The sequence below is a fragment of the Saccostrea cucullata genome, unplaced genomic scaffold (genome assembly GCF_032062105.1).
Source record: "Saccostrea cucullata isolate Sc308-1 unplaced genomic scaffold, CSIRO_AGI_Scuc_v1 ctg8644, whole genome shotgun sequence".
NCBI classification, from domain to species: Eukaryota; Metazoa; Mollusca; class Bivalvia; order Ostreida; family Ostreidae; genus Saccostrea; species Saccostrea cuccullata.
This window is the reverse complement of record NW_026926548.1, coordinates 1-27793: the sequence shown is the minus strand read 5'-3', so window position 1 is coordinate 27793 and position 27793 is coordinate 1. Positions and strand designations below refer to the sequence as shown.

Genomic DNA, 27793 nt, shown 5'->3' with positions numbered 1-27793 from the left:
ACTGTAGTGTCTTATAAAGGCAAAAGAGTTTATTACATTCAAAGGAATAATTTTTTTATGAATGCATAAATGTGTTGTAAAACGAAAGACTGTTAGCAAGATAAAAACTTCATAACTACGATAAGCCTGTTCTTTTTAAGGACAGATGATACAAACAAACGTTTGTCAAAGAATTTGAAAATAACAACTTGGGACATGTTTAAATGAAAAAAAAAATATAGCTTTTAAATTTTTATTTAAATTTGCACAAAAATGGAATTTAATAGAAAAATATTTGTAAAGATTAATAAGGATGAATTCAGAAGGGCAGACTTTTGAACATCAAAGAAGGTTTACAATATATCTTTATTTTCTAGAAATTTATTATTTGCATCATTTGCAATGAAATTAGGCCAAAAAATATATACCAATCCAAGCATCCATTTTTTGTTTGTATCATCTGTCCTTAAACCCAGAAATTTGAAATTTAAAAAAAAACCGTATGAATACATGTAGATAAATAAAAAATCACAGTTTATACATTTATCGTGCAATACAGATAAATTAACCATCTATTTACATGATTTACTTCTAGAAGTTACAGTCTTTCAATTTTGATTACTGTATGAGGTTGTTAAACAAACGGGTATAAACTATACACTTTACTGTAGTACAGAACATCTTTCTCCAATGAACATTAAGAAAGTTTACTTTACATAAGCATGTCTGTAAACAGTTTCACGGATTTCTTAAGACAAAAGGTCCAAAGGATCATAATTATTTGACACAAGACATAGAATATGTAAAATTGGTCCTCGACCACACTCTTAATTCTAATGCATTAAACAAGATATTAAAAAGAAAACATTTGCAAATCATTTATGAATAGGTTGTAAAAAGATACTTCTACACAAAAAAACTTTAACTGTTATCAACACTTTTTTTTCATCAATGTAATTGAATGTTCAAAGATGAAATTAATTAACTCTACCTAAATTCGAAAAGAATTACATTTTTTAAATTAATAATGAAAAACTTACGAGCACCACAAATGGTTGGATGTCGTCAGGTTACACATCATTTCTTTTTTTTTCGCCTAATTTTAACACTACAGACCTTAGTGATTATCTTATCGAGCAAACCAAATATTTTTTAAAAATTAAATATGAATTATTAATACTGTATTGGTTATCATAAATTAAACAGAGCATCTGCAACTGAAATTAACAAGCTTGAATAACTTAACAGATTGAGACCGGTCAAACTATAAACCAGCAGAAGATTCAGATATTAACATATACAAAAACTTAAGTTTATCATTAACGAATTCTTTTGATTCTTTTCTACTTAAAAATTTTGATTAAAAGTGATAAAAATCATTTAAGGTAAAAATGCTACAGTAAAACTTTTATGAACCGAATGTTGTGAAATCAAGAATCTTGCCTATCACGGTGTAAATTTTAAGTTCAATTGTGTTAAAATATTGTCTATTCCGAATGTGTTCTTATCCTCCCGACTTCTTTGGTACGTTATCCGGATTACACAAGTTTGTTTTTATAGATTTTTATTATAAGGGAATTATTAACTAATATCATATTGATTCATTAAATCATATCCTTAATGTTTATCACAGAGTCTTTAATACATTTTCATCATAAGAAATTGGAGAAACAGTATGCAGATATATACTCTATACTCGATAAAGCTTTAAAACTCGTACATGGAATTTACTTAAATGTCTTTTTTTTTTTTTTTTTTTTGGCAATATGCGCACGGCCCCGCCCTTTTGTATAATATCTGTGTTTTGTTTCCCTCATAAATAAAAACTGATTTATGTTCAAAAATTTTGGATCATGAATGCAAACCCTTGTTCTTACCGCCCATTACTTAAATTAGAAGACCAAACCGGTTTCCCAAGACTTATATACAGCTGTCACGAAACCACATAATGTGCTACTGCTTTGGTTTATGGTCGTTCTCAGTTGACTTGCAAAAAGTGACCCCCTTTTCATAATGTTTATTAAATCGGGACAATTATAGCAGTACAACTTATTGCATTCAATACAAGCACTGTAATGCTAATAGATTCAGTTTTCGTTGAAAGTTTTATGCATCAAGTTATAAAGGAATTATCTTCTGAAAGGTAAGTATAAATCATTAAAAAGGAAAATTTAATTTTATGAAACACATGGTATTATTTTTGATTATGAAAACACACTGTTATAAAGTAGTTAACACTCGATTTTTTTTAAAGCAAACGTATTCTCTTATAAAACATACAGAAACATAGACTCCGTTCAATAATCAAACAGACATGGCTATAATATTACTGCATTTTTTCTCACTGAAAAATGAACACCTAAAAATAATAATTACATTTAATTTAGATGACGCTTTGTTTGTAAACTCTCTATTTCTAAACACCACGTTAAAACAAAAACGTTTCAATTTAAAACCACAAATATTCATTGTCTGAAATACTTTTTCTGGATCTACTAAATATCTTCCTAAGCACTCATTTTATATATTCGTAATGTAAAAAAGGGCATTTAAAAATGCAAAATAGGCAATAATAAAGGTTAGAAAGAAAGAAAATATGTAACAATGGCATCAGTTTTAAAAAAGAGCAATGCAAACTATAAAAACTAAAATAAAATAAGCAGCACTATCAGTAAAATTAAATTTTCATTTAATCGTATAAATAAATGTTAAAAGATATAACCTTTGATCGATGCAACACTGAAAAACTTTTCTTTAAGATTGGCGGTTTTTAAATAATACTAATAAATGTTGGTGTGGGATTGACATCAATAAATATGACAATAGAAAATCAGCATCAAATCTGCCATATATAGTCATGCCATTCGCATTTGCCATAAGTAATGTACATTCTCCACTTGCAATGTACATTTGCCACATGTAATGTACATTTGTCACATGTAACAATACTTCTGCAACAATATGTTTAAATGTAAAATTAGCAATATTCTACATTTTTGTCGAATAAACATAATTTTTTTTTCACAAAGAAGTAAGGTATTTGCAAAGAAATATTCGTAACTCATATGCATGAAACAACTTTTTCTTAAGATGAATTTTTATAAGGTTTGTACCTGGAAAATATTTTAAATCTGAGTCAGAGAGTTTTTCTATTTTTTCTTCGTGAACCGTTTTACTATTCTTTATTATGCAAGGTCAAAGTGCTTCTAAAAGTGTATTAATTTTCTGAATGCAATCATGTAATATTTTTGGATATCTTTTAAGTAAATAAAAAATATGAAGATGACAAACAGAAATAATGCTCAAAGGGGTATTAAAGTAAAACATAATGAGCAGATCATGCACGGATTTCATAAACCATCAGAGTAGGGATCAGGTACCATGGAGGAGCTAGCATCCCCTGCCGACCGGTCATACTCAACCTGCGTCCTTGTCATGATTGAATAATATACAATTATTTAATGCCTGAGCAGTCAATAGACCAGAATATTTTCCCGAGGTGCAGGGAACAGCTCAGTGTGTTCTATAGCCTGAGGGCAATAGAACACACTGAGCTGTTCCCTGCACCGAGGGAAAAAATTTCTGGTCTATTGACTGTTTAGGCATTAAATAATTGTTTTATTACCTAATTTTATTTTCCGAATCCTTTAGTGTTCACAATTGTATATTCAGTACAGAAGGTTCCCGTACCATATTGTAAATGTATACCTAGATATGGTGCATCTTTAATATTAATTAAAGATTGATTGTATAGACTATTGGTTACATTCCTCTCAAAAAATTTTCACTCATATGACTATTGGTTACATTCCTCTCAAAAAATTTTCACTCATATGGAGACGCCACCAGTGGCCACCACTTGCCGGTGGAGAGGGACCTTTTTCATGCCAGCAGTGCACCTACTGCGACACGGGACCTCGGTTGATAGAGGTCTCACCCGAAGGACCGGTCTCAACGACCCACAGTGTATTAATTAAAAGTAACTCTCATTAAATAAAATATCCGACCATTGAAATCACACAATTTTTAAAACCAATGTCGAAAGATCGAATAAGATGATTGTTTACCATGTCTGTGCAGTGTTACAAAACAACTAAATTTGAAACCCGGATCGGTTTTTTCCAAAATACGCTGCCGGTCAATAGAACGTGCAGTCTATTGACCGGTCAATAGATCGCCAGTCAATAGATCGGTTTGAAAAGATAAGAAAAACTGAAAACACATACAGAATAGATGAAAATATTTAATTTATAATAAAACAACAAAATTTATTGGATTAGGTAATAAAAATGATTATTATACTTCTGTTAAAATGTTTCTTATATAAAGTTCAAAAGGTAAAATAACTATCTTTTATAGTCCGTGCATAGCAAAGCTATACCCCGGGGTATAGTTTTTGCTATCCACCCTCGGTAAATTTTCATGCAATTTTTGCCGCCAATTTTGATTTCACGCGATAAATCTATTGACTGATGATGTCATAATGACTTCAGTAGCATTGTGACGTCATCAGGATTTCAGATTATCCTTGCAGTATTATCTTACTCCAAAAAATTCAAACCTCAAAAAAAATTATACACGTACATCAGTATAATAAAACGCTTATCCACTGTTTGTGAGTGGGAAAGCTCTTTTATCAAACGCTTGACAGGAACTATTCCCCTCGGGCAAGCCCTCGGGGAATATTCCCTGTCGCGGGTTTGATAAAAGAGCTATCCCACTCACAACCAGTGGATAAGTGTATAATATCTGCAGACTATTTAGTGTGAAAATAATCGCCTAACAATTTGTATGGGAATTATCAGTTAATGTTCGAATTATTAATCGTTGTGTTTGCTGACAAGGTCATTATAGCAAATTATGAATTATGAAAAATTCGTTACAGAATGAGCTTTAAGTCAGAGTCTTGAAACTTTGAACGGTGAGATAAGACATTATGATATTTCGTTTTAGAGGGACATTATGCCAAATTTGAAATCTTTCATTATTCTAGCATGGTCATACATATAGTTAGGCAGGCGGACTAATTAAAAATAAAGGTTGTGATAATATTTTTTAATGTCCTTTCTTATAAGCCCTCGGGGAATATTCCCTGTCGCGGGTTTGATAAAAGAGCTATCCCACTCACAACCAGTTGATAAGTGTATAATATCTGCAGACTATTTAGTGTGAAAATAATCACCTAACAATTTGTATGGGAATTATCAGTTAATGTTCGAATTATTAATCGTTGTGTTTGCTGACAAGGTCATTATAGCACATTATGAATTTGCAAAATAATGACTGAAAACAAGACTATCAATATCCTTTTTCATCAACTTATTCATATAGCTTTGGGGTCAAAGAAGAACTAAAGGACGTTTGTGTCAAATTAGCAGTTGAAGTAATAGACTAATACTGTTCTTCGTTACGTCGATATGGATGAATTCCTCCGATATCAAACTTTAAGGTATTTGCCGACTCGGCGTTAAACACTTCTATCTTTCGAAAATTTGTGTTCTTCGTCATCATCCTTGCTAAACACCTTCTTATATCTGAGCAACCAATATTTTCAGTTTGGGAAGGCACCACAAGATGAAATCTACCATTCAATCAACCTTAAGTTCACAAGAAGTCTACTGGGACATAAAAAAATGGCAGAACTTTGTTAGTGACCTTTCCAGCTCTTTCGATGACAATCCAATTGATCGAATTGTGCAGGCACATCTTTGCACTGCCTTGCGAAAACTCCTAAAAAGCGAAGCCAAAAAAATTATGTCAGACTTTTTTTGGGAGGGAGGAACTACATCCGTTCAGCTTTTGTTTTCGATATTATACAAGTTTTTATTTGCATAATTATAGCTTTGTATTTTGTAATTTGTGTACATATCCTTCTTTAACAAAACATGATTTATAGAATTCCCGGGGGAAAAATTCGTTATAGAATGAGCTTTAAGTCAGAGTCTTGAAACTTTGAACGGTGAGATAAGACATTATGATATTTCGTTTTAGAGGGACATTATGCCAAATTTGAAATCTTTCGTTATTCTAGCATGGTCATACATGTAGTTAGGCAGGCGGACTAATCAAAAATAAAGGTTGTGATAATATCTTTTAATGTCCTTTCTTATAAGTTAAAAAATACATAAAAACAGAAACAAGAAAAGTAGAAATCCTCTAGTACATGAATACTGTTAGTACTTAATTAATATCATATAAATTTGGATAATTACGGTATATATTGTTTAAAGTCCTTATTGTAAAAAAGTATTTATCGATTTCTAGCTAATCAGTTAGTCCTTATTGTAAAAAAGTATTTATCGATTTCTAGCTAATCAAGCGTATGTAAAATCCATCAAACTGATTAAAATAGTATTAACACCTACATAAAGTGGGCGTGAAAAGTAGTTACCTGCAAAAAAAAAAAAAAAAAAAAATGCTCGACTTTAGACAGCTCTTTTTGTGTTGCCAAACGTAGCATTACTTGATTCATGACCGTGAACCTGTATGCACTAGTGTTTGTTAGGCGTCCGTTGAAGAACTAGTTCGTCACATATTTTGAATAATTAACACTACGTCAAGTGTTACGATGTTCTACAGACAATAAACAAAGCGTGACGACCGAAATAAAACAATTAGGTTTAATTAAGGGTCGTTTTAAATGGTTTAACTGATGTCAACAAAACTTACCGACGCATTCAAAATTAAGCACCAAAAAAGAGCAGTTATTTGTAAGATAAATAAATAATTTATAAATAAAAACTAATTCAACAATTACGACGCTTTTCTGAAAAAAAAATTAAATTTAAATTCCCCTTTGTGATATTTATGTCATATTTAACTTTCCGAATTTAGGAAACATAAAAATCTTAACTAAATCAAAAGCAGTTACCATATTTACACATTCCCCCTGAATTAATGATTGTTAATATAAATGAAAGTGGCATATTTTGTAAAAAATCAAACTATTGGGTAAATGAAAGCCAAATTTAATGTACAGTGTAGCGACTATATATTTCCCACCTTTCTCTTATTTACGAGCGTATTAAAACTGTTAATTCACAGACATACTTTGAAGTTTAATTTTTAATGATTCGAAAGAATGTTCATTTTAATAAAATAACTATTTGTAGATTTTGTGTCATTTTATTAACCACAGAACAAGCCACAGTTCGAAAAAAGACACATTATGAAACGAATGAATAAATTATCCTGTAACACAAATTTACTTTTTTGCAGAAGAGAACACAACTGACAAAAAAAATTTAATAATAGCCTAAAACAGTACGGAAAGCATGGAGAGCGAGTGGGCATTAGCAGGAAATGAAACTCATTTTTCAATAATTGTGGAAACAGAGGAAGGGTTAAGCATACAAGACAGGGTGTTAATCGGAGCAGTGGCGACATTAGTTGTCTTGGTAGTGCTTGCCGTTGTTCTTCGACTTCTGAAACAGCCGTGCAGGGACCGTGTGAACCACATAGAAGAGGAGAAGAAGGATTATGATAAATATTCAACAAAGTAAGTCATTCTTATTGAAAATCAAACATCAAAGGGGGGAGAACTCCCGCGTAGAAAAAATGTTAATCAATTAACACGATCGTGAGACTTGTTCCATATAAACTGTAAATCCCAATTTGGTTATAGAAACATTACATATTAAGACACAACTAAAATAATTTTTGTGGTAGATTTTTCATGCATTTTTTGCCATTTATCATTAAAGCAGAAAAGTCAAATTTCTCTCCCTTTTTAAAGTTAAACTAAAATTTCATTTGACATCCTAAAATTTATCCTTTTTGACTAGTTACACTTCTAAGCAAATTAATAGCATAAGACAAGCTTTCCTTCATTAATAACGGCAATAGAAAACCATTGCCTTCTCCATTTTGAGAAGACAAACCACTTTAATTTTTACCAGTTCTAAAGTAGAAAGAACGTTAACATTGAAAGTTTCAGATATATAGTTAAAATGTAAATTCCTTTGCTTTATTCAATTATGGTGCTTTAGTTGGGAAATAGTCTTCAGATTGTTAATTTATTTCTTATCGAGATAAAGTTTGAAAACAGTCTCAAGTTCACGGTTCGGGAATCTTTAATTTTCTTTAAACTTAAGTTCGGGAAACTTCTTTTTAATACAATTACAGAGTTACTCTACAAGTTAAGAAACATACAAATCAAAGTAAAGTGCCAATCCATTTTATAACCTTCAAGACTTGTATGTACTTTTATTTTCTTTTATGAATGACCTTGAAATAAGGGAAGTTAATAGATGTTTACTAAATGACACTAAGGAATTACAATTGATGTCGCGTGCCGAACCTTGAAGTTAATAGTAGAATGGCTTTTGTTGATAACAAACATACGTTATGCATGTTATAGCTTTAGTATAGTTTTTGTTATGACACGTTATTTATAACATGTCATAATTTGTTAATACAATTGGCTTATGTGTCGAAACAACAACTTATAATTAGAATTCGTATGACTTATAATTAGAATTCGTATGACATTACTTCTGAGTGCATTGTTTAGTCAAAAAAATATGCAGGGTTTCAAAATATACATGAACCATAAAAAATATGTATTACATAGAGCTTATGTATTTTTTGTATTTTTTTGTATTACTCGAACGAACAATTTAAATCAGGCATTCTTATCTGATTTTGTTTTCCTTAATATCTGCATTTTGCAACGCAATAAGTTGAACTAAGAAAATGTGGAATTTATAAGAAATATACTTGAGAAACATCAAAAAAATCTGTTAGGAAAAGTTGAGTCTATCTATGCAATACATATATTGGTAACGGCTGGTGTGAGCGGTCAACAAGTGATGTTTACTTCTTCCTGGCACCTGATCCCATCTGTGGAATTTCCGGAGGTCAATGTCTTATGCCCTTTTCACATATTTCTATCGTTCATAAATTCTGTTTTAGATCGAACACCATTTTCTACTCTTTTAAGGGGGGACCTTTGTCCAAAAAGTCTTTGTGTGAATTTTTCAAAACTTTGACATTTCTTTCCTGACCACTTGCTTTTAATTTTTAGGTATTAAAAACAATACCTTTATATGCTAAATTTTACACAGGAGCAAGTGCAAAAACAGTGTGAAATGCTAAAAATAGATTATTTTCAGACATTATTGTTCTACCCCAAATATGCGCTAAAAAGAACCAAAAATGTCAAATCATATTCAAAATAAACTCTTATTTAAATTATATGACTTGTATCTTTAAAATGGAGGTAAATTCATTGAAATCCATCTAGCATGAAAAATTATAATGGAACACAATGTAAGTATTACCCCATTTTTCTTGTCGTATTTTTTATAATTCCGACATGCATAACAGGTAATATCTTGAAAAGTCTTTGTGTGAAAATGTTGTAATTCATATTTTTTGAAAGAAATGGTTCATCTCTTTATTTTAACAAAGAAAAAAGTATACCTTTATGATAAAATAAACGAGAAATATGACGTTTTCTTGTATTTTTGTACTCTTGTGTCATAAATATTGACCTTTCTGCACTTAAAAAGGGTAGGTAAGCACTGACAAACATCTGAATATAAAACTATTTTGCAAAAAACGGGTATTTTGTTTTGATTAGAAACAATTTAAACAGAGAAATTTTCTTCTTCATTCCATTCATTCTGTTCTCTCCCCCCCCCCCCTTTCATTTCCCCGTATACGTCCAACACCTATTAGAACCTAGGAATGGATTTATACTATAAAATTTACATTTACTATAAATCAATAAGCAAATATACACCTGTATGTGTACATTTTAAAATTTTTTTCTTAGTTTTCTCCAGAAAATCTATTAATGGTAATTATAAAATTAAACATATTTCCCTGATTTAAGCCGCTTTCTTTGCTGAATTTTGTCTCTTTTTGCACTAGAATATTATCGAGGAATATTTTCACAACAGAAATTGCTATGAATTATTAACCAAAGGAAGATCGAGAATTCTAATATTAACAGACTCCATAAGTCAAATAAAACTGTTATTAATGATGAATAAATTTTCTTTTTGTAAATTGTGTACGTTATTAGTTTTCAACAATGTTATGCCTATATCACAGTTGCAAAAGTCAACAGGTAAAAACAAACGTCGCTATTGTGACGTCACATAGCGCTGCCTTGACGTAGAACGACATAGGTCCCCCCTTAACTATTCACTAAAAATCTTTCTATTTTCAGTTCCAGCTTAGAAGACACATCATCCGATGATTCCTGTAGAACTTCTTCTTCCGGTTTTTCGGACTCCTCGGGAAGGACCAGTCAAGTCACACAGCTTTCGTATTGCTCATCTGAATATTCATTAAAATCCGATGATAGACTTATTTCCTTATCTTCATCTTTACCAGATCTTACAGGAAAAAATTCAAAGTGAGTAAAACCTTAAAATCTTTAATAAGGAATGGGTAGTAAATGAGATCATCATCTTTCGTAAAGTAAGTTTTAAATGTTTAACTATTTTTGGTAACATTTTACAGAGGGATTAACTGTACATTTTATCCACATCTTCGAATTTTAAATCATTTATCACAGGTTTATCTCAGTTTTAAGAAGAAGTTTTTTTATATATCAAAAGTTGTTCAAGGAAATAGTGTTTACCTAGATATTGTTTTGTTGTAGAATACATGTGTTATAATCGAATTTTTGACCATCTGCAAGTTGTAATTATTTTTTTGTAGGTCTATCAATATTTCGTCTCCATCAATATTTACCCTCAACACTGAACTTACGACGAAGCTTTCGAGTAATTCTAAACAGTAAGTTATGATTATATTTAATACTAATTTTATACTTGCAATATACACACAAGTATTACAAGCAGCACGGCGACGATATAGTTTAACATATCTGTAATAATTTATAGCTTCAAAAATGTATGGAGCCTTTATAAATAACGTTTCAAAAGTATAATTAAGAATGTGTCTTTAAAGAGTTTCATACATGTTAATGTACTTCTACAAGAATCAATTTAATATTTTCAGTGAGTTTAAGTACTTTACAACTGCTAATTCTGCTTCAATACGCTAGAGCAATACTTTATTTGCTATGTTATGTTTACTTATTTTTTACAGAATTAAATCCAATATAAATGATACGGGGAGAGCAACAAAGTCTGTTTGTAGCATAAAGTCCGAGGAACATCTAGACAATTCATTGTCCAATTCTTTCTTGTAAGTAACACGTCCAAAATTTTGAAGTTTATCTCTCTTTTTGTTTCTAACAAAATATGCTTCTCTTTTTGACTATTTACTTTATTTTAATACTGTATGCATAATTTGTGTTTTGGATGACGTATTATAATTGTTAATACTCGATGTTTTTCAGGTCTTTAGCATCATCTCAATTATTAGATACACATTCTCGGACCTCTAAGAACACAACGGTGGATCATGCGTATGGGAAATATTTACCAAAATTCTATAAGAAAACAGACTTATCAGAAGATGTTCAAAAACAGTCAAAGTACTAGCTGGACTATTTATGATATTGTAATATTTCCAATAAATGTATGTTATAGATACATTTACATGTATATTTTAAGACCGCAGGCGGTTTTGCTGTACACATATACGATTGCATTACTTGTATTTATATGAATATATAAAAACGAAAAATCGGTGAGACAAACGTAAAAAGTGTATCAATATGTTTACTTATTAATGAGCTGTTAGGCAATGTTTTGTGCATAATAATACTTCTGCAAGATGATTAATTGTGAAAGTTTTTCTATTGTAAAATCGTTGAACTTCTTTAATGGCTTTATTTGTAAACATTTTATCACTACAACACTAGAAATATATAATGTATACGTCTAAATGTGTTCTTTCAAATGAATTTTTTTTTCATTTTTATATTCGCAATGCAAAATGTATATATATATATATATATATATATATATATATATATATATATATATATATATATATATATATATAGCACTAAAAATGACCAACGACACGAACAATAAAAATTGTCAAATTTTCGGGACGCCCTGTCCCTTCCTCAGGACAAAGAAAAAAGTTAAAAAGTCATAAGAACAAAGGAAAAAGAGAAACAAAAACAACTAGCACTACTACTAAACTACTAAACACTAGATATTTACATACTAATTACATGTTGAATTGGAAATTTTTAAGAACACTAATAAAGAAAGAAATCCGGACCGCTATGAAATGCGTCCGGTCTATCGGGTATACTCGGGTGAAGTGCGATTTACATAATTGAACGAATTAATTATGCTAATTAATTACGACAATCAGTAAATCGTACATTGTTTCATTCTCTCAAAATGGGGTAACTTTACTTAATAAAGAATAATCAAAGAAAAATCATATAGAAGGGATATTTAAACATATGAATTATGATCAATTATAAATTTTGAAATATTTAAGGACTTATTATCGGGAAAAAATAATTAACAAAGGCGTAAGCAATACATAGTTATGTGGGTTGTTCGAGAGTTGGTAACGCAAATTAACTGTAGAGTTTACACTAAATTGAGAGAATGATCTTGTTTAGTATGATCAGGAATTGGGTCTAGTTTACGTTCATTCTGGTGAAGTCATTCAGTTTGTTAATACCTTTAGGGCGGAATGACTTCAATCTGTGCATCCAGAACTTTTCCTTGCTTTTCCTCTGAGCATCTGTCCATCTTGGGTTATGGTCAATCACCACTACTGTCATGTCCTCCCATTTGTGACCCTCAAGGTTGAAATGTTCCCCAACGGGTTCATTGAGTTTTTTGGTCCTAATGGTCGAACGGTGGTTATTGACTCTCCTGCGGAGATCTCCTGTTTCACCAATATACTGTTTGGAGCAAACTTTGCAACTGATAAGATAAATGCAGTTGTCAGTATGACAGGACAAATTCCCTAGTATTTTGTAGCTGCGGCCTGTAACAGGGCTGTTAAAACTGTCTGTGTCAGTGCTGTGCTTACAAAGAAGACATCTTCTGTCAGAGCAAGTTTTAAAGCCCCCGTTAGGTAATGGTTTGTCCAGTCTGGTTCTTACAACCATGTCCTTTAGGTTCCTTGGGCGTCTGTATGCAGCCAATGGGGGTTCCTTAAAGACCTCTGCCATTCGTTTGTTTGAATGGAGAATTGGTAGGTTCTTTTGAAGGATACCGCTAAGGTTCTTAAGGACGGGATGGTATGTGGTTACCAGAGGGACCCTGTCGCTATTGTCTTTTTCCTTGTAGTGTAATAGGTTTTGCCTGTCATGTTCCGCCATCTCATCAATAGCTGTTTGTACGGTGCGGGCATTGTAGCCTCTTTTGCATAAGTGGGACTTAAGAAGACCACTTTGCTCCTGATATAAGGCAGGGGACGAACAGATGCGTCGAATTCTGGTGGCTAGACCCTTAGGCACTCCCTTAAAAGTGTGTGGGGGATGACAGCTAGTGGGCATAAGATATAGGTGGGCGTCTGTGGGTTTGGTGTGGAGACTGAATTCGATTTCACCATCAATCAGGGTAGATGTAGTATCTAGGAATACGTTTTTCGAATTAGATATGTCTACTGTAAATTTGATCGACTGATGAAAGTTGTTGGCAAACGTAATGAATGCCTCGAGGCTCTCGCGACATTCCACCCACTTCATCTCTATATCGTCAATGAAACGCAACCAGCTATGGGGCCTAAATGGTGCTTGAAGTAACAAGTTGCGTTCCAGTCTGCCCATGAAGACATTGGCATAAGACGGTGCCATTTTCGTACCCATAGCAGTGCCATTAACCTGCAGGTAATGTTCTCCATTAAACATGAAGTTGTTGAACTTGAGAACATGTTCAAGGAGATTAGCAAGGGACTCGGTAGAAGGAATTTGTATGGATCTACTATCCCAGACTTCTCTACAGGCTTCGATACCCTCATCGTGCGGAATATTGGTGTACAAAGAAGTGACGTCCATAGTCACGAGGAGGGTATGATCTGGGAGGCAAGTAGAGGGCGTCTTGTTAATGTAGTTCGTGGTGTCCTTGAGATAGGATGGCAAATTCTCTACGTGTGGACGGAGATGTAAATCAATGAATTCAGAAATTTTCTCCATGGGGTGTCCAATTGCACTGACAATGGGGCGACCTGGCATGCCTTCTTTGTGTATTTTAGGAAGCAGATAGAATTGTCCTGGTCTAGAGTCAATAGGATTTAAGGTCTCATAGACGTTGATACCAATCTCATTTTTCTCAAACATATCGTCAAGAGTTTTGGTAATGGCGGTGGAGAATTCTTTAGTAGGGTCAGAGTCCAGTTTCTTATAGAAACGTTCGTCTGAGAGTTGTCTTTGGGCCTCCGCCATGTAAGTCTCTTTATCCAGTACTACAACTGTAGAGCCTTTGTCTGCTTTCTTGATTACAATGTCATCCCGACTTTTTAATGATTGTAAGGCAGATCTCTCTTCCTTACTCAAATTGTCGGGAGTCTTGTCTGGCATTGAAAGGAGCTTCTCTATGTCTGACTCAACGGCGTCAATATACGACTCAAGCGCGCCGCACTTGCCCGGTGCAGGTTCCCAGTCACTCTTGGGCTTATAGAGTTCTCCATTCAAACAAACGAATGGCAGAGGTCTTTAAGGAACCCCCATTGGCTGCATACAGACGCCCAAGGAACCTAAAGGACATGGTTGTAAGAACCAGACTGGACAACCCATTACCTAACGGGGGCTTTAAAACTTGCTCTGACAGAAGATGTCTTCTTTGTAAGCACAGCACTGACACAGACAGTTTTAACAGCCCTGTTACAGGCCGCAGCTACAAAATACTAGGGAATTTGTCCTGTCATACTGACAACTGCATTTATCTTATCATTGCAAAGTTTGCTCCAAACAGTATATTGGTGAAACAGGAGATCTCCGCAGGAGAGTCAATAACCACCGTTCGACCATTAGGACCAAAAAACTCAATGAACCCGTTGGGGAACATTTCAACCTTGAGGGTCACAAATGGGAGGACATGACAGTAGTGGTGATTGACCATAACCCAAGATGGACAGATGCTCAAAGGAAAAGCAAGGAAAAGTTCTGGATGCACAGATTGAAGTCATTCCGCCCTAATGGTATTAACAAACTGAATGACTTCACCAGAATGAACGTAAACTAGACCCAATTCCTGATCATACTAAACAAGATCATTCTCTCAATTTAGTGTAAACTCTACAGTTAATTTGCGTTACCAACTCTCGAACAACCCACATAACTATGTATTGCTTACGCCTTTGTTAATTATTTTTTCCCGATAATAAGTCCTTAAATATTTCAAAATTTATAATTGATCATAATTCATATGTTTAAATATCCCTGCTATATGATTTTTCTTTGATTATTCTTTATTAAGTAAAGTTACCCCATTTTGAGAGAATGAAACAATGTACGATTTACTGATTGTCGTAATTAATTAGCATAATTAATTCGTTCAATTATGTAAATCGCACTTCACCCGAGTATACCCGATAGACCGGACGCATTTCATAGCGGTCCGGATTTCTTTCTTTATTAGTGTTCTTAAAAATTTCCGATTCAACATGTAATTAGTATGTAAATATCTAGTGTTTAGTAATTTAGTAGTAGTGCTAGTTGTTTTTGTTTCTCTTCTTCCTTTGTTCTTATGACTTTTTAACTTTTTTCTTTGTCCTGAGGAAGGGACAGGGCGTCCCGAAAATTTGACAATTTTTATTGTTCGTCTCGTTGGTCATTTTAGTGCTTTATATAAATTTCCATCCGTGACCTTGTATCTACTTGGTAGATCCGACATTTAGGATATACAGTGTTGTTGGTTTTTTAGTGCTTTATATATATATATATATATATATATATATATATATATATATATATATATATATATATATATATATATATATATATATATTTGCCGTCTCTTAAATAAAGTGGCTATCCATGATGAAAAGTTACATGTATGTAAAGTTAATATTGTTATGAAACTTGTCTTGCAAAGTATTCCAAATAAATACTTAAACCCTTGACACTTTTCATTTTCAGTCACTGCGTTTTCTTTTCTTTGTGCAGAGAAAATGATTTTTAGAGCAAATGAAGGTTTAAAATACTAGATTATTGCCCATTCAACTGCTCAAAACTTCTTACCTTTATATAAAATATATCTGGAAAAATGTTAAAAAGGTCAATAACAAAACACAAATTTATTAGTATTCCATGACAAGGAGCACACGATGGGAATGATCAATCGACAGAGTATACTTACGCCGGCATTCCTCAATGACTCCCAATCCCACTTCTGATGTAGTGCATGTAACAGGTCCACCTTTGCTCTGCTTCTGATTTGTATTGTAGGAATGGACTTTAGAGCATTATATTTGTTCGTTATCTTCATATTTCATATTTTTAACAGAGATAAAAATTGTCCAAAGAATATGCTGTAAAAGTTAAAAACATTTCTGTATATTACTGATCGACAGTCTTCACCAATTCAGGTATCTGCAGCTCACAATTTCTTTGAGGTCCTTCAACGGCATTGTAGTTGATCGTTGTCAACTGAGACTCCAAAACTTTTTTTCTGTCTACACGCTTTGATAACATTGCACTTTCTTCCAACATCAATACAAAAGTTGAAGAGTGAAATATTTATAATTATGTAGATTGTCAACTTTTTGAAATATAAGGTATACATATATAATGTACAAAATATTAGTTAACACAAAAAAAGACAAGACCGAAAAATATTTTTTGAGGCTGGATTGAAGACAATTTTAAAATAATATATACTAGTCAGTTTACTACATTACGTTAAATCATGTGTATAATGATGTATAAAAAGCTTAATTTATGTAAGATCAGCCTATTTGATTTTTCCGATTTTGTATCATTTTGTTTTTCATCATAAAATTAACTTGGCTCGATAAATTTACAAAAAAAAGTTTATATCACACCTTTAGCGCCATTTTAACATATTCTGAAATTTATTTCTTCCCGCAAACCTTAACTGAGTGTGATTTGTCCAAATTTCTTATCTTCTTGAAGAATCAAATAATATATTCCAGGTGTCATTTCTTTTAAGCCCACATGATCCCACCTCTGAATGTTTTGAAAGTCCGTGTTTGCTCCGCTCCTATTTTGTAATGTTTTATGGACTTTTAAGCATGAACATTGTTTGTTATATCTTCATGTATTTCATGTAAGGAAATACAACAGACTTGAGTAAATGTAAAATCAGTTCACTTTTGCTCCTTTTGAAACAGTTTTGAAGAAAAAAAGAGGGCGATTGAATGAAGAATAAACAATTTATCATGCTTACTCTTGTTGTATAGTTTTAAAGGAAAATATTGAAATATTTCGTTCTCCAAGACTAAAGAGAAACAAGGTCAAATTGTCCACTTCTCCCAATCTGTGATGTGATATCAAGTCCCCCCCCCCCCCCAGAAAAGTGCTTGTATAATTTGTCCTACAACCGCTATAATGTGCATGAATTAAAATAAACATCGTTTTTATCATTGAATATGTACCCATTATATATAATTTGGAAAAAAAAAACTTGGAATATCACAATGAAAATTTGTCATACTAAAGTCCGGAAATCAATAGTGTAATTGACATATATTTCCTCAATATCAAATAATTGTATAGTTTGAGTCGTAAGTAATATTTTTTAAATAAAAAAAAAAACAGGACTTTCATTTCATTTAAAATTTCCTGGAAGACCATTTTACATTTTCAATTTCCTTGCTGTTCATGCTGATAGCAAGATGAATTATAGATCAATAAGTGAAGTTCTTTGGATTTTTATTTTAATATCAAGATTCCTCCCTAACTATGCTTACGGTAAGATCTAAAAATGAATGTTCATGCAGTAATGTTCAGTCTGAATTGCACTGTATGTCTAGGGAAAAAAGGGACCTAATATTAACTTTTCGTCAATAGTTTTATCTAAAATCCTTTCGATTTTTTGCTCTGACCCTGTCCCTAATTGAAATATAGGAAATTTCATTTACTTCTTCAAAGTTGGTTACTGTTTAAGTTTAACTGTTCTATACTAATTGCTCCTCCCATATGGCGTATATTCATTACAATAAATCTCCGAAAAAGCTAAAAAAAAAAAACATTCTATTTACAAGGATTTCACACCGACATTTTTTAAAAAGCATTCCTTTAATTTTTCCTTCTGGCTTAATAATTTTTCAATACCTTTTAAGACGACTACAATCCATAAATGCACATTTCATTCACTGAGTCCATTGCATGAAACAAATTGCCCCTGGAACATAAGAATTCGACGCACTTTACTATATTTCACTTACTTTTTTTTTAAATAATTACCTATAAACACCTATTGACACCTGATCCGCGTTTACTCTGTTTGATTTGCTTTGTTTCAGGTGAACTATGAGCTAAGCTAATACCGGTATTCATTGCTTAATATTTTAAGCGTTTTACGTATATGCAAGTTGGTAGAGGTTTCACAAGGTGGCATAATTTGAAAAATAAGAATCGCTTTTCAACATTGCACATCGCACATCTCTAACATTTATTTCAATTTCAGTATGAAATCAATGAATCCAAATGGGTTTTCAAGAATGGTGCCATATTTCTGCCCCCTACATGCAAGATGAATTATGTAGACATGCAAGATAATTATGTCTACATACACGAAAATTATGTTATCATGCAAGATAATTATGTTGACATGCAAGTTACAACTCTTTTTAGATTATTTGATTTTGTTTTGGGTAAAATCCCGTACTGACACCCGTATCTGACATCGTAGATGCAAGATGCAACATGATTATGCAGACATGAGACTTATTTGTTAACATACAATTTATTTATGTCAACATGCGACTTGTTTATGTTAACATGCGACTTGTTTAAGTCGACATGCAATTTATTTATGTCAACATGCGAGTATTTCATGTCGACTTGCAATATATTTATGTTAACATGCCACTAATGTATGTCTACGTGCGACTTATTTATGTTAACATGCGACTTGTTTCAGGCGACATGCAATATATTTATGTCAACATGCAAGTAATTCATGTCAACATGCAAGTAATTCATGTCGACTTGCAATATATTTATATAACATTTTTGAATAAGTTTTCCTAATATATCACAAATGTAATAAGTTTTGCTATAAACCCTGAAAAATGCTGAGTCACACCGGAAACAGTTATGTCAAGCCGGAAACAGTTATGTCACCCCCGACGGAAACAGTTATGTCACCCTTTCGATCACGTTCACGTGTTTTTACGTTACGCATTTTAGTTCGGGTTCGAGATCTTATGACGTCGGTTGCTACGCAAAAGTAAACAACACAGCGTATTTCTGAACGTCAAGAAGGCATTTTTGGATTATTTGTGTAAATTTGAACGATTTTGAATGATGTTATATTTTCTTTTAATTTTTAAAATGTCATATAACATATACCACATGGCTTCTCGGGCGACTATACCAGAATATTTGCCCCTCGGTAACAGGAAAGCCCTGGAGTGTTATGTCACCCTCTGCCTTCAGCATCGGGTGACATAATACTCCAGGGCTTTCCTGTCACCTCGGGGCAAGTATTCTGGTATGTCACCCTCGAAGCCATGTGATATATGTATAATGTTAACATGCGAATATTATATGTCGACATGCAATATTTATGCCAACATTCGGGTTAATTATGTAGACATGAATTATGTTAAAATACAAGACAATTATTTAAACATGCTTCTTGTGCTACTTTTTTGTTAACATGCAAGTTATTTTTTTTTACATCAAGATATTTATGACAACACACAAGATAGTAAATTGTATATCAATACATATCTTGTATAACATTATTATCTTGAATGTTGACATAAATGATTGGCATGTTGACATAATTATCTTGCATATTGACACAATTATCTTACATGTGATGTAAAATTTTCATGGTCAATAAAATCGATTAAAAAAATAGTTTTACTTTAGTTGTATTTACAAATACATGTACATACAACTTGTAAATGTCAAATCTTTTATACAAGATTTTACTGCGCTTTAAATACATATCTACATGTTTCAGCTTTATATGACGTTTTATTATACAGACAAGATACATACATGTAAATGATGTCTTGCATGGTGTAATATAAAAGTACTCGCAGAATGATCCTTATTGCAGCGCTTATAGATAATGTGACGTTTACATCACGTTTCTATGCCTAAAGAGTTGAGAGTAAGTTAATCGTATCGGATTATCCATTTTAAAACCAAGTGGCTTCTTTCACTACAAGGTCCATCTGCATGAATGACCTTAAATTGTCGACGAAAGTCTAGTATATGGAAGGCATAATGCATAGATTTTGCATATATTTTTATTTATTTTTTATGGAATGGAAGGAGAGATACTCTAATAATAATGATACAAAAGGTTTCTAAGAAAGGATCCATTTGTCATTTAAACAAAGAATTACGGTAAATATCACGTATATAGCAACTAAGCAATAATAATTTAAGAATTTGGATTGATTGCAAAGTTGTATCTAAAGTGGTTATGTATATTTAAAAAATCAGTGTCTTTCTCATTATATCCATTAATGCAATGCATGTATGTCTTTTTCATTATTCAAAATAATATAAATGATTAAATTTATTCTAAAACGATATCTAAGACACTGTGGTTAGCCCTCATTCTATTTTATTTTTAAGATACTGTATGTAAACATATTCCATGTGGCTGTGCATTTAAATTAGCGTCTTTTGCGGAAAGTAACTTATGCTAAAACAAGTACATAATTATACATCACTAAAAGTCTAATGTTTTAGTTATTTCTGAAAGTTAGTTTCAGAAAGTACTAATTCAAATCCACGCCAACATCCCGAAAATTTGATTACATAGGGAATATTACATGCTAAAATCCATATCATATGTCATATCAGCCTGAGGGCTGATATGGGGCCCAAGAACTGATTTGACATATGATATGGATTTTAGTATGTAGTATTCTATTTATCATATATTTAAAATACTTAATAAGCGAGTTCACTTATGGTCATTGAAGAATGGTTCTTACCTGTTTATGACCTTTCTCTTTAAAATCTAATTTTAGGTAACTGAAAAAATAAAGCCAAAAAATATCAATCAAGAATTACATGAATATTTAAATAAATTCAAGTAAATTAACTTTTAAACTTTATACAAACGTGCCTTCCAGTTTGATATGTATTTTCTGCCCGCCGGTCCGATACGTGATATGGATTATTGGACCGGTCCTTGATATGGGGTATTTTGACGTCATCCGTATCTCACCGTGCAGAATCGGTGTAATTACAATGTACGACTAAGTATATGATAAATAGAGAATAATAATTACCCTTTTCCATATTTCATCCTGTATCAGCCCAAGACACCAATATCAGCCCTCGGGCATTCGGTCTTCTAGCTAATATTGGTGTCTGGCTGATACAGGATGTGATGTGGAAAAGGGTATGTTGTATTATGTTCATTACATACTTTAAAGTAATAAAAAACGAAACACTTTAAGGTGAGAAGAAAATAAGTAAATGATCATGCACTGACTTCTTACATGTTTTTTTCTACTTGTACATCTATTTCAAATATCCTCGATCCTTTACTTGAAAATAATCTATTTGTCATTTAGATTATCCGTACATTCAAAAAGTTAAAATTAAGAGGACTATGTAACCCCCAAAATATGTGCATGATCACAAGTACTGCTTTTTGAGGTTTAATTTACTATTGGTGTGATACTGATCCGTATCAGCCCCGCAAATCAATATCAACCGCAAAGTATGTAATAAATGTCAAATATCATACACGTCAAAAAGAAATTACAGTACATGAAAGATACTTTGTGTGTCTTATCTCAAATTAATTTCCTACTTGTAACATAAAAATGTACCATCGTATAACGAGACTTGCTGTTATGTTAACGCTTACTTAGTTATGATGAAAAAAAAATAAGTGGCGTTATTACAGATTCGATACCGAATTGGAATGTATCGGATTCTAAGGTTTTTTAGGTTTACCAGTGCTTTTGAAGGTATAAGTTTTGTTAAATGCATTAACAAGTAAGAAGGAAAATATCATTTCATCAATAAGGTTATTTAAGTTTTCATTGTTTTCAGTATTCGTTATGTTTTTTATGGTGGCATATTTATGCCATCCACATAATTTTTTGTCAACAAAGCATGTCAAGATAAATATCTCGTCAAATCATGATAACTTTCTGGTTTGTTGACAAACATCGACTTAATACCTTGTCCGGTCAAGATGAAATATCGCATTTTTAGCTATTTTATTAATGATGACAGATACGTTATCTCGTGATGTCAAGATAGCTATCGCAACAAATGTGATATCTTATCTTGACTGGACAAATTAAATATACCACCATAGTTTTTGAAACGGGTAATTTTCTTCATCAAAATCCTTAGAATCTAATTAATATTAAAAATTAGATCGAGTTTTTTTTCAAGGAAAAAATAGTACAATGGTGTAAGAATATGCTTATGAAATGGAATATGAAAATCCGACATTTTTATGTAATTATTTACATTAATTTTCCTCTATGTTATGTTTATATATCTTGCTTTGATTGTTTTTAAGATAATTTATCAAGAGGTCAAACCACTATAATGGAGCCACAACATCGGAGATGTCGACCTCCTTGTGAACCATCAACTGCAACAGATGGAAATAAATATACATGCACAAATACTGAAGCCATAGGTCAGAATTCACAAAATACAACAACGGCATGGATTGTAGACCTTGGTGGAAATCGCAGTATTTACAGCATCAGTATACTATTTCAAGAGTATGAAGGATGGAGTAGGTTTTTTTTAACTATTACATACTTCACAAATCTTTTCATATTTTCGTTTTCATCGTGATATACAACCTTAATTGCGAAAGGTTTTCAGCGCTTTTTTTTCTTTTACTCGCTAACAGATATTAAGCTGGTTTTTGGTATGTGAGTGTATCTTGATGGAGTAGAGATCAGGTTTGCATTTCGTTCAACGTCAATGATTGTTGATTGATTGTTATTGTTTAAGGCCGGATCGGCAATATTTCAGCCATATTTCGTTGGGCAACGTCAATGAAGGATTTTCGACAGATAAGGACCTTTCATTTTTTCATGGTTTTCTGCATTTTTTTTCTTAACACTTGCAGATAAAGTGCTGATTTTTTAATTTGTGACTTAACCTTAAGGAGTTAAAGATGAAGTTTGCATTTTGTTCCGATTTGACGGAATTATGGCATTTTCGATTTTTTAAAGAACCATATTAAACTAACATATACCTGTAGGAAACTACTATTGCTAATGTGATGTTCGAAGAATGCTTGTTTAAGAACCCTCTCTACACTGTATACTAAAGAGATCTGATTCTAAATGGTTTTTGTGCAGTTATCTTAGTGATCTGACCTTAGTTCTTAATTCCAAAAATAGAAATTTATACATTTTTGAATCAAAATGTAAGCAATTCAAGTATTCTTAACATTTTTAAGGGCCACGATAAATTGGTTGAAGAAGTGTAATACATGTATTTTTTCCATGGAAAAATACAATTTTATTTAATATGACCATTTTTAGCTTAGTTTGGACGCTACATAATTAGCTTCGGAAATTTACACAGCTTTCCTTCACTGTTGAAATATACATGGGATAGACTTTCGGGCAAATGCCAATTAGTGTATCGAATAACCAGTGACATTGTTTCGTCCTGCAAAGAGACGGAGCTTAAGTCGTCTCATCGTTGTCAACAACAATTTAAAGCTCCTGATTTTATTAATGTCTTACCCAATGAGAACCTATTCGCCATTTGACAGGCGGTAAACATGTAACGCCGAGAATGCCACGCCTTACTTAAAGTCCAAATTAAGCTGGAAATGGTTCTATAGTTTTTTCAATGTCCGAAAAATACTTTTCGCTGGTGTAGAGAGGGTCCTTAGATATCAATTAATACATCGGCCTTACCAATAGTTCTAAGGTTTAAGGATACACCAAAGGTTTCCAAAGGGTGAAATTTAATTTGCTTGTAATTCTTTCATTAACTGAGATAACAAATAAAAAGTATATATCATTTGAAAGATTGTTAAATTTACTATTGAATAATCTTAATTTCAATTTTATCTTATTAAAAAATTATTAATATTTTAATGTAAATATAAGTGCATTTATATTTTATTAATTAACTTTTTTTGTATTCCACCTATCAAAGTCAAAATTTTGTCTTAATGTAGATTAAAGATTGAACTTTAAAACCGTATCTCAGATTTTTAATAAATCTTCTTATTCAAAAGTTACATCCACTTGTCTTTCAATTTTACCAATTTATTAGCCCAATTCTACATTTCCCCCAATAATTCCAGAACTGAGCAAGATACCAGAAATCTGAGATATGGTTTTGTGAACACACATCTGAGACGCATTCTGGTCTGTTTTAAGAGAAATCGGTCAATAAATTAGGGATATGAATACTTTGAAATAAAACCACCAACTGTCTTATCTTACTTTACAGTAGAGAGGCCATTACACAACGAAGTCTGCCAAAGTTAGAAATATATGACACCTTGGAGATTCAGCTATGGATACCTGTCACTAATCCATATTTCCTATGCATATTCACAGGAATGGGAGGTTCTATTCTTTATTTAGGTGCTTTTAATGAAGTAAAATAGGTTCAATTCTGAATCAAAAGATTTCCCTGCAAAATGGCAAAAGCTAAGCTCCATCTCCTATTTCATGGTCATTAGTGACCTGTTAGATCTCCTTCCCTAAATCTAGGAGTCCCGGTAGTTTAATTACTGATAACCTCTGTGTTCCCCGAATGGTCACCAGTTACTTATTGCTTCTTTCAGAAGCAGGCAGTTACAAACCAAATCAGAAGCTTCAATAACGGCACATTCACATGTGTTACATTGTAGTGTTTATGTTTGATTATTGTTAAATAATTAGAAAACCATTTAATAATCAGCAAGAATTTTTCATGCATTATAAAGCAGTTATTGGCATTGTTTTCTTAGCCAAAATCTCAAAATTGACAAAAATATTGAAAAAAACATTTGATATATCCTTAAGTGGTAGAGCTTTCGTTTTCTTATCGGAAGGCCCGAGTTCAGCTCTCTTTCGTGGCGACTCGTCATACATAAGACGTAAATACAGGTAGTTACTGTTCCTTAGCCAAGCGCTCGGCATTACTTGTGAAAGTCACATGTCTATCGGATATGACTTTAGAAATGTAAGTCCCGTGTCACGGTAGGCGTTGGCACGATAGAGAACCCTCACTGCTCAACGGTCCTGAGTGCCGAGTATAGGACTAATTTTGAAACTTTTCAACGGCATACGTATGAATGAAAAATAAACAATCAATCGATCAATCTAAGTTTTAAAGCAGAACAAGTACTTCGTTCATTTTTTGGCGATCGATTAAACCTGTGTATAAAGAGAATATACCGATAGAAACTAACCTTTGTTCACAACTTGTATGTCACTTTTGTCAGCTGCACAGTCTCTAACTTTTAACCTAATATTTTTGTTAGACTTTAAGTTAAATCTTCATGATATAGGCTAAAACTATATTTTTTCATTGAATTCTACTCACGATAAATGTGTAAATCTGTGGGAAAATATCAAAGCATTGCAATCACGAAAACGAACAGCTGAGAAACATCTCGATCGGCGCTGTCGTGTAAGCTGTCGGATGTGTCTCCGAGTAAACATCAGAAATATGCCTTTTAATAGTTACTGAAATCGTAGATTGAATGTTTTTGATCAAATTAAATACTTGATTGCAAATTAACTGGCTAGGACAAGTGTCTCAATCCATCGGATCTACCCATCCCTTTCGGGCGACCGAAATTCCTCCAACTTTTTATCATCAATCCTAGATGTGTTTCTTGTGTTTTTTCAGCATTAATTATCAATTTTCACAAATAAAAATATTCCCAGACAAGAATCTGTTCACAATCACTGATCACAAGTAGCCATTAACAAAATATTTCCTTCGAAATAGAATTCTTAGCCTTGCAAATTCTAAGCGTAACCGCCTTTCAAGCCGATTTACGTACTTTACGATTTGCGTACTTTTGACGGAAATCTACGGCGACCGGTTAGTGCAATATTTATAACCAAATATATTAAATTAAATATTTAATTGTCCATCTCAAATGTATGTAATAGGTAATAAATAACAAGTTTATAAACACCATTAGGAATTGAAGTGAGCCGGTACGTGATGAAATCTTCTGAGGAGGCCTTCGGCCTTCACAGGATTTGATCACGTGACCGACCAACTTCAATATCCATTGAAGTTTATAAACTTGTTCTTTATTTCTTAATAATAGACTAAGGAGGTGTAATTTAAATTGTAAATGGAATTACAAAAACTAAACTAAAATTAAAATGCTATTTTAAAAATATATAGAGTGCAATACGATTCTTTCAGAAATGAGACAAAGAGGTCGTTTTGCCGGATTTTCCCTTTACATATCCAACACTCCTAAGAAAGAAGACGGTGTACTCTGTTACAACAACACACTTCCATTACCTCCCTTGGAGTTTAACACAACGTGTATAGGATATGGTCGTTACGTCATCTATTACAATGAAAGACTAGACGGAGTTACCTACCCTGATGGATATGAAAATCAAATATATACACAGTTATGTGAAGTCGACGTTAAAGGTTTTTACCACTTGTTTCTTCATTTTGACGCGTATAGGTTACATCATAGATGCCGAGTAGTATTGATTATATCGTTTTCATAGGGCATGGAAATCAAGGGCGCCCGAGATTCCAACGCCCCATGAAACCGATATACCAATAGTACGAGGCAATCTATGATGTAAGCAACTTGTTTCATGTCTGTTGACGTAAATTTCATTGAGAGTGTCTAAATTTAATTTAAAAAATGTTGACCTGATTTCTGCCTTCTGCAGTGATATTAGAAGGGGCGTGGAAAGTATTATCGCATATGTGATTTCGGATATATCACCACAGAAAGTTCAAAGAAGATCACTGCAGATATGTATGTGTAGTTAAAATATCTGGCTTCATGTTTTATCGGGTTTGGCGAATACGAGGATATGCTCCTTCATGAATCCGTAAAAAAACATTTATGAATAGAATATACGACACGAACATATGTATATTCTTCTAAATGTAGCACTACTGTAATTCATGATTACGCCAACAATTCAATATCCATTAATTGCGCTAGTATCCAATTAATGATTTCTAAATTTTACACAGTGGTATGTTACATTAATTTTAGAGTTCAAAGGGGTTAAAATTATGAATTAGCGAAAAAATAATGGCATCTCTTAAAAATATTCTTCTTAAGAATCACTGGGCCAGGAAAGATGAAACTCATGTGGAAGCATCCTCATGTAGTGCAGATTCACATTTGTTCAAATTATAACCCCGGGGTTAGGGCTGAGCTACAATGGCTGACCAAAGTTTTACATAGGAATGTATTAGGATTTTCTTTAAAAGTCTTCTTCTCAAGAACCACTAAGCCATAATTGGTGATATTTACAGTGTATATAGAAGTATCCTCAGGTGGTGTAGATTTAAGTTTCTTCAAAACATGACCCCCGGTGATAGGGTGGGGAAACAATGGACGATCAAAGTTTAACATTGGAATATATAGGTTAAATCTTAAAAAAGTCTTTTCAAGAACAGTGAAGTCATTCTTTGTCAAATTTATATGGAAGCCTCCTCAGGAACTGCAGATTCTGGTTTATTCAAATCATGACCCCTGGGAATAGGGTGGGGCCACCACAATGGACGATCAAAGTTTAACATAGGAATATATAGGGAATAATCTCCTCAAGAACCGCAAAGCCATGGTTTGTTATATTT

General features: G+C 32.6%; 2 protein-coding genes across 3 annotated transcripts; one reads left to right on the top strand and one right to left on the bottom strand.

Annotated features, from left to right (window-relative positions):
• The first annotated feature begins 2058 nt into the window (after positions 1–2058).
• Positions 2059–11462, top strand: LOC134271996 (uncharacterized). 2 transcript variants are annotated; one of them, XM_062754229.1, is made up of 6 exons: positions 2059–2122; positions 7198–7477; positions 10157–10345; positions 10654–10731; positions 11047–11145; positions 11300–11462. In XM_062754229.1, exons 2-6 carry the CDS (start codon positions 7254–7256, stop codon positions 11442–11444), a joined length of 735 nt encoding a protein of 244 aa, XP_062610213.1. In that variant the 5' UTR covers positions 2059–2122; positions 7198–7253; the 3' UTR covers positions 11445–11462. The 2 variants fall into 2 exon arrangements, with proteins under 2 accessions (XP_062610213.1, XP_062610215.1); XM_062754231.1 differs by lacking the exon at positions 11047–11145.
• A 293-nt stretch (positions 11463–11755) lies between these two features.
• On the bottom strand, positions 11756–14404 carry LOC134271997 (uncharacterized). Its single transcript, XM_062754232.1, has 2 exons — positions 13810–14404; positions 11756–11763 (listed from the first exon to the last, which is right to left on the bottom strand). The coding sequence occupies exons 1-2, from the start codon at positions 14402–14404 to the stop codon at positions 11756–11758; spliced, it is 603 nt and encodes a 200-aa protein (XP_062610216.1).
• Positions 14405–27793: the final 13389 nt, after the last annotated feature.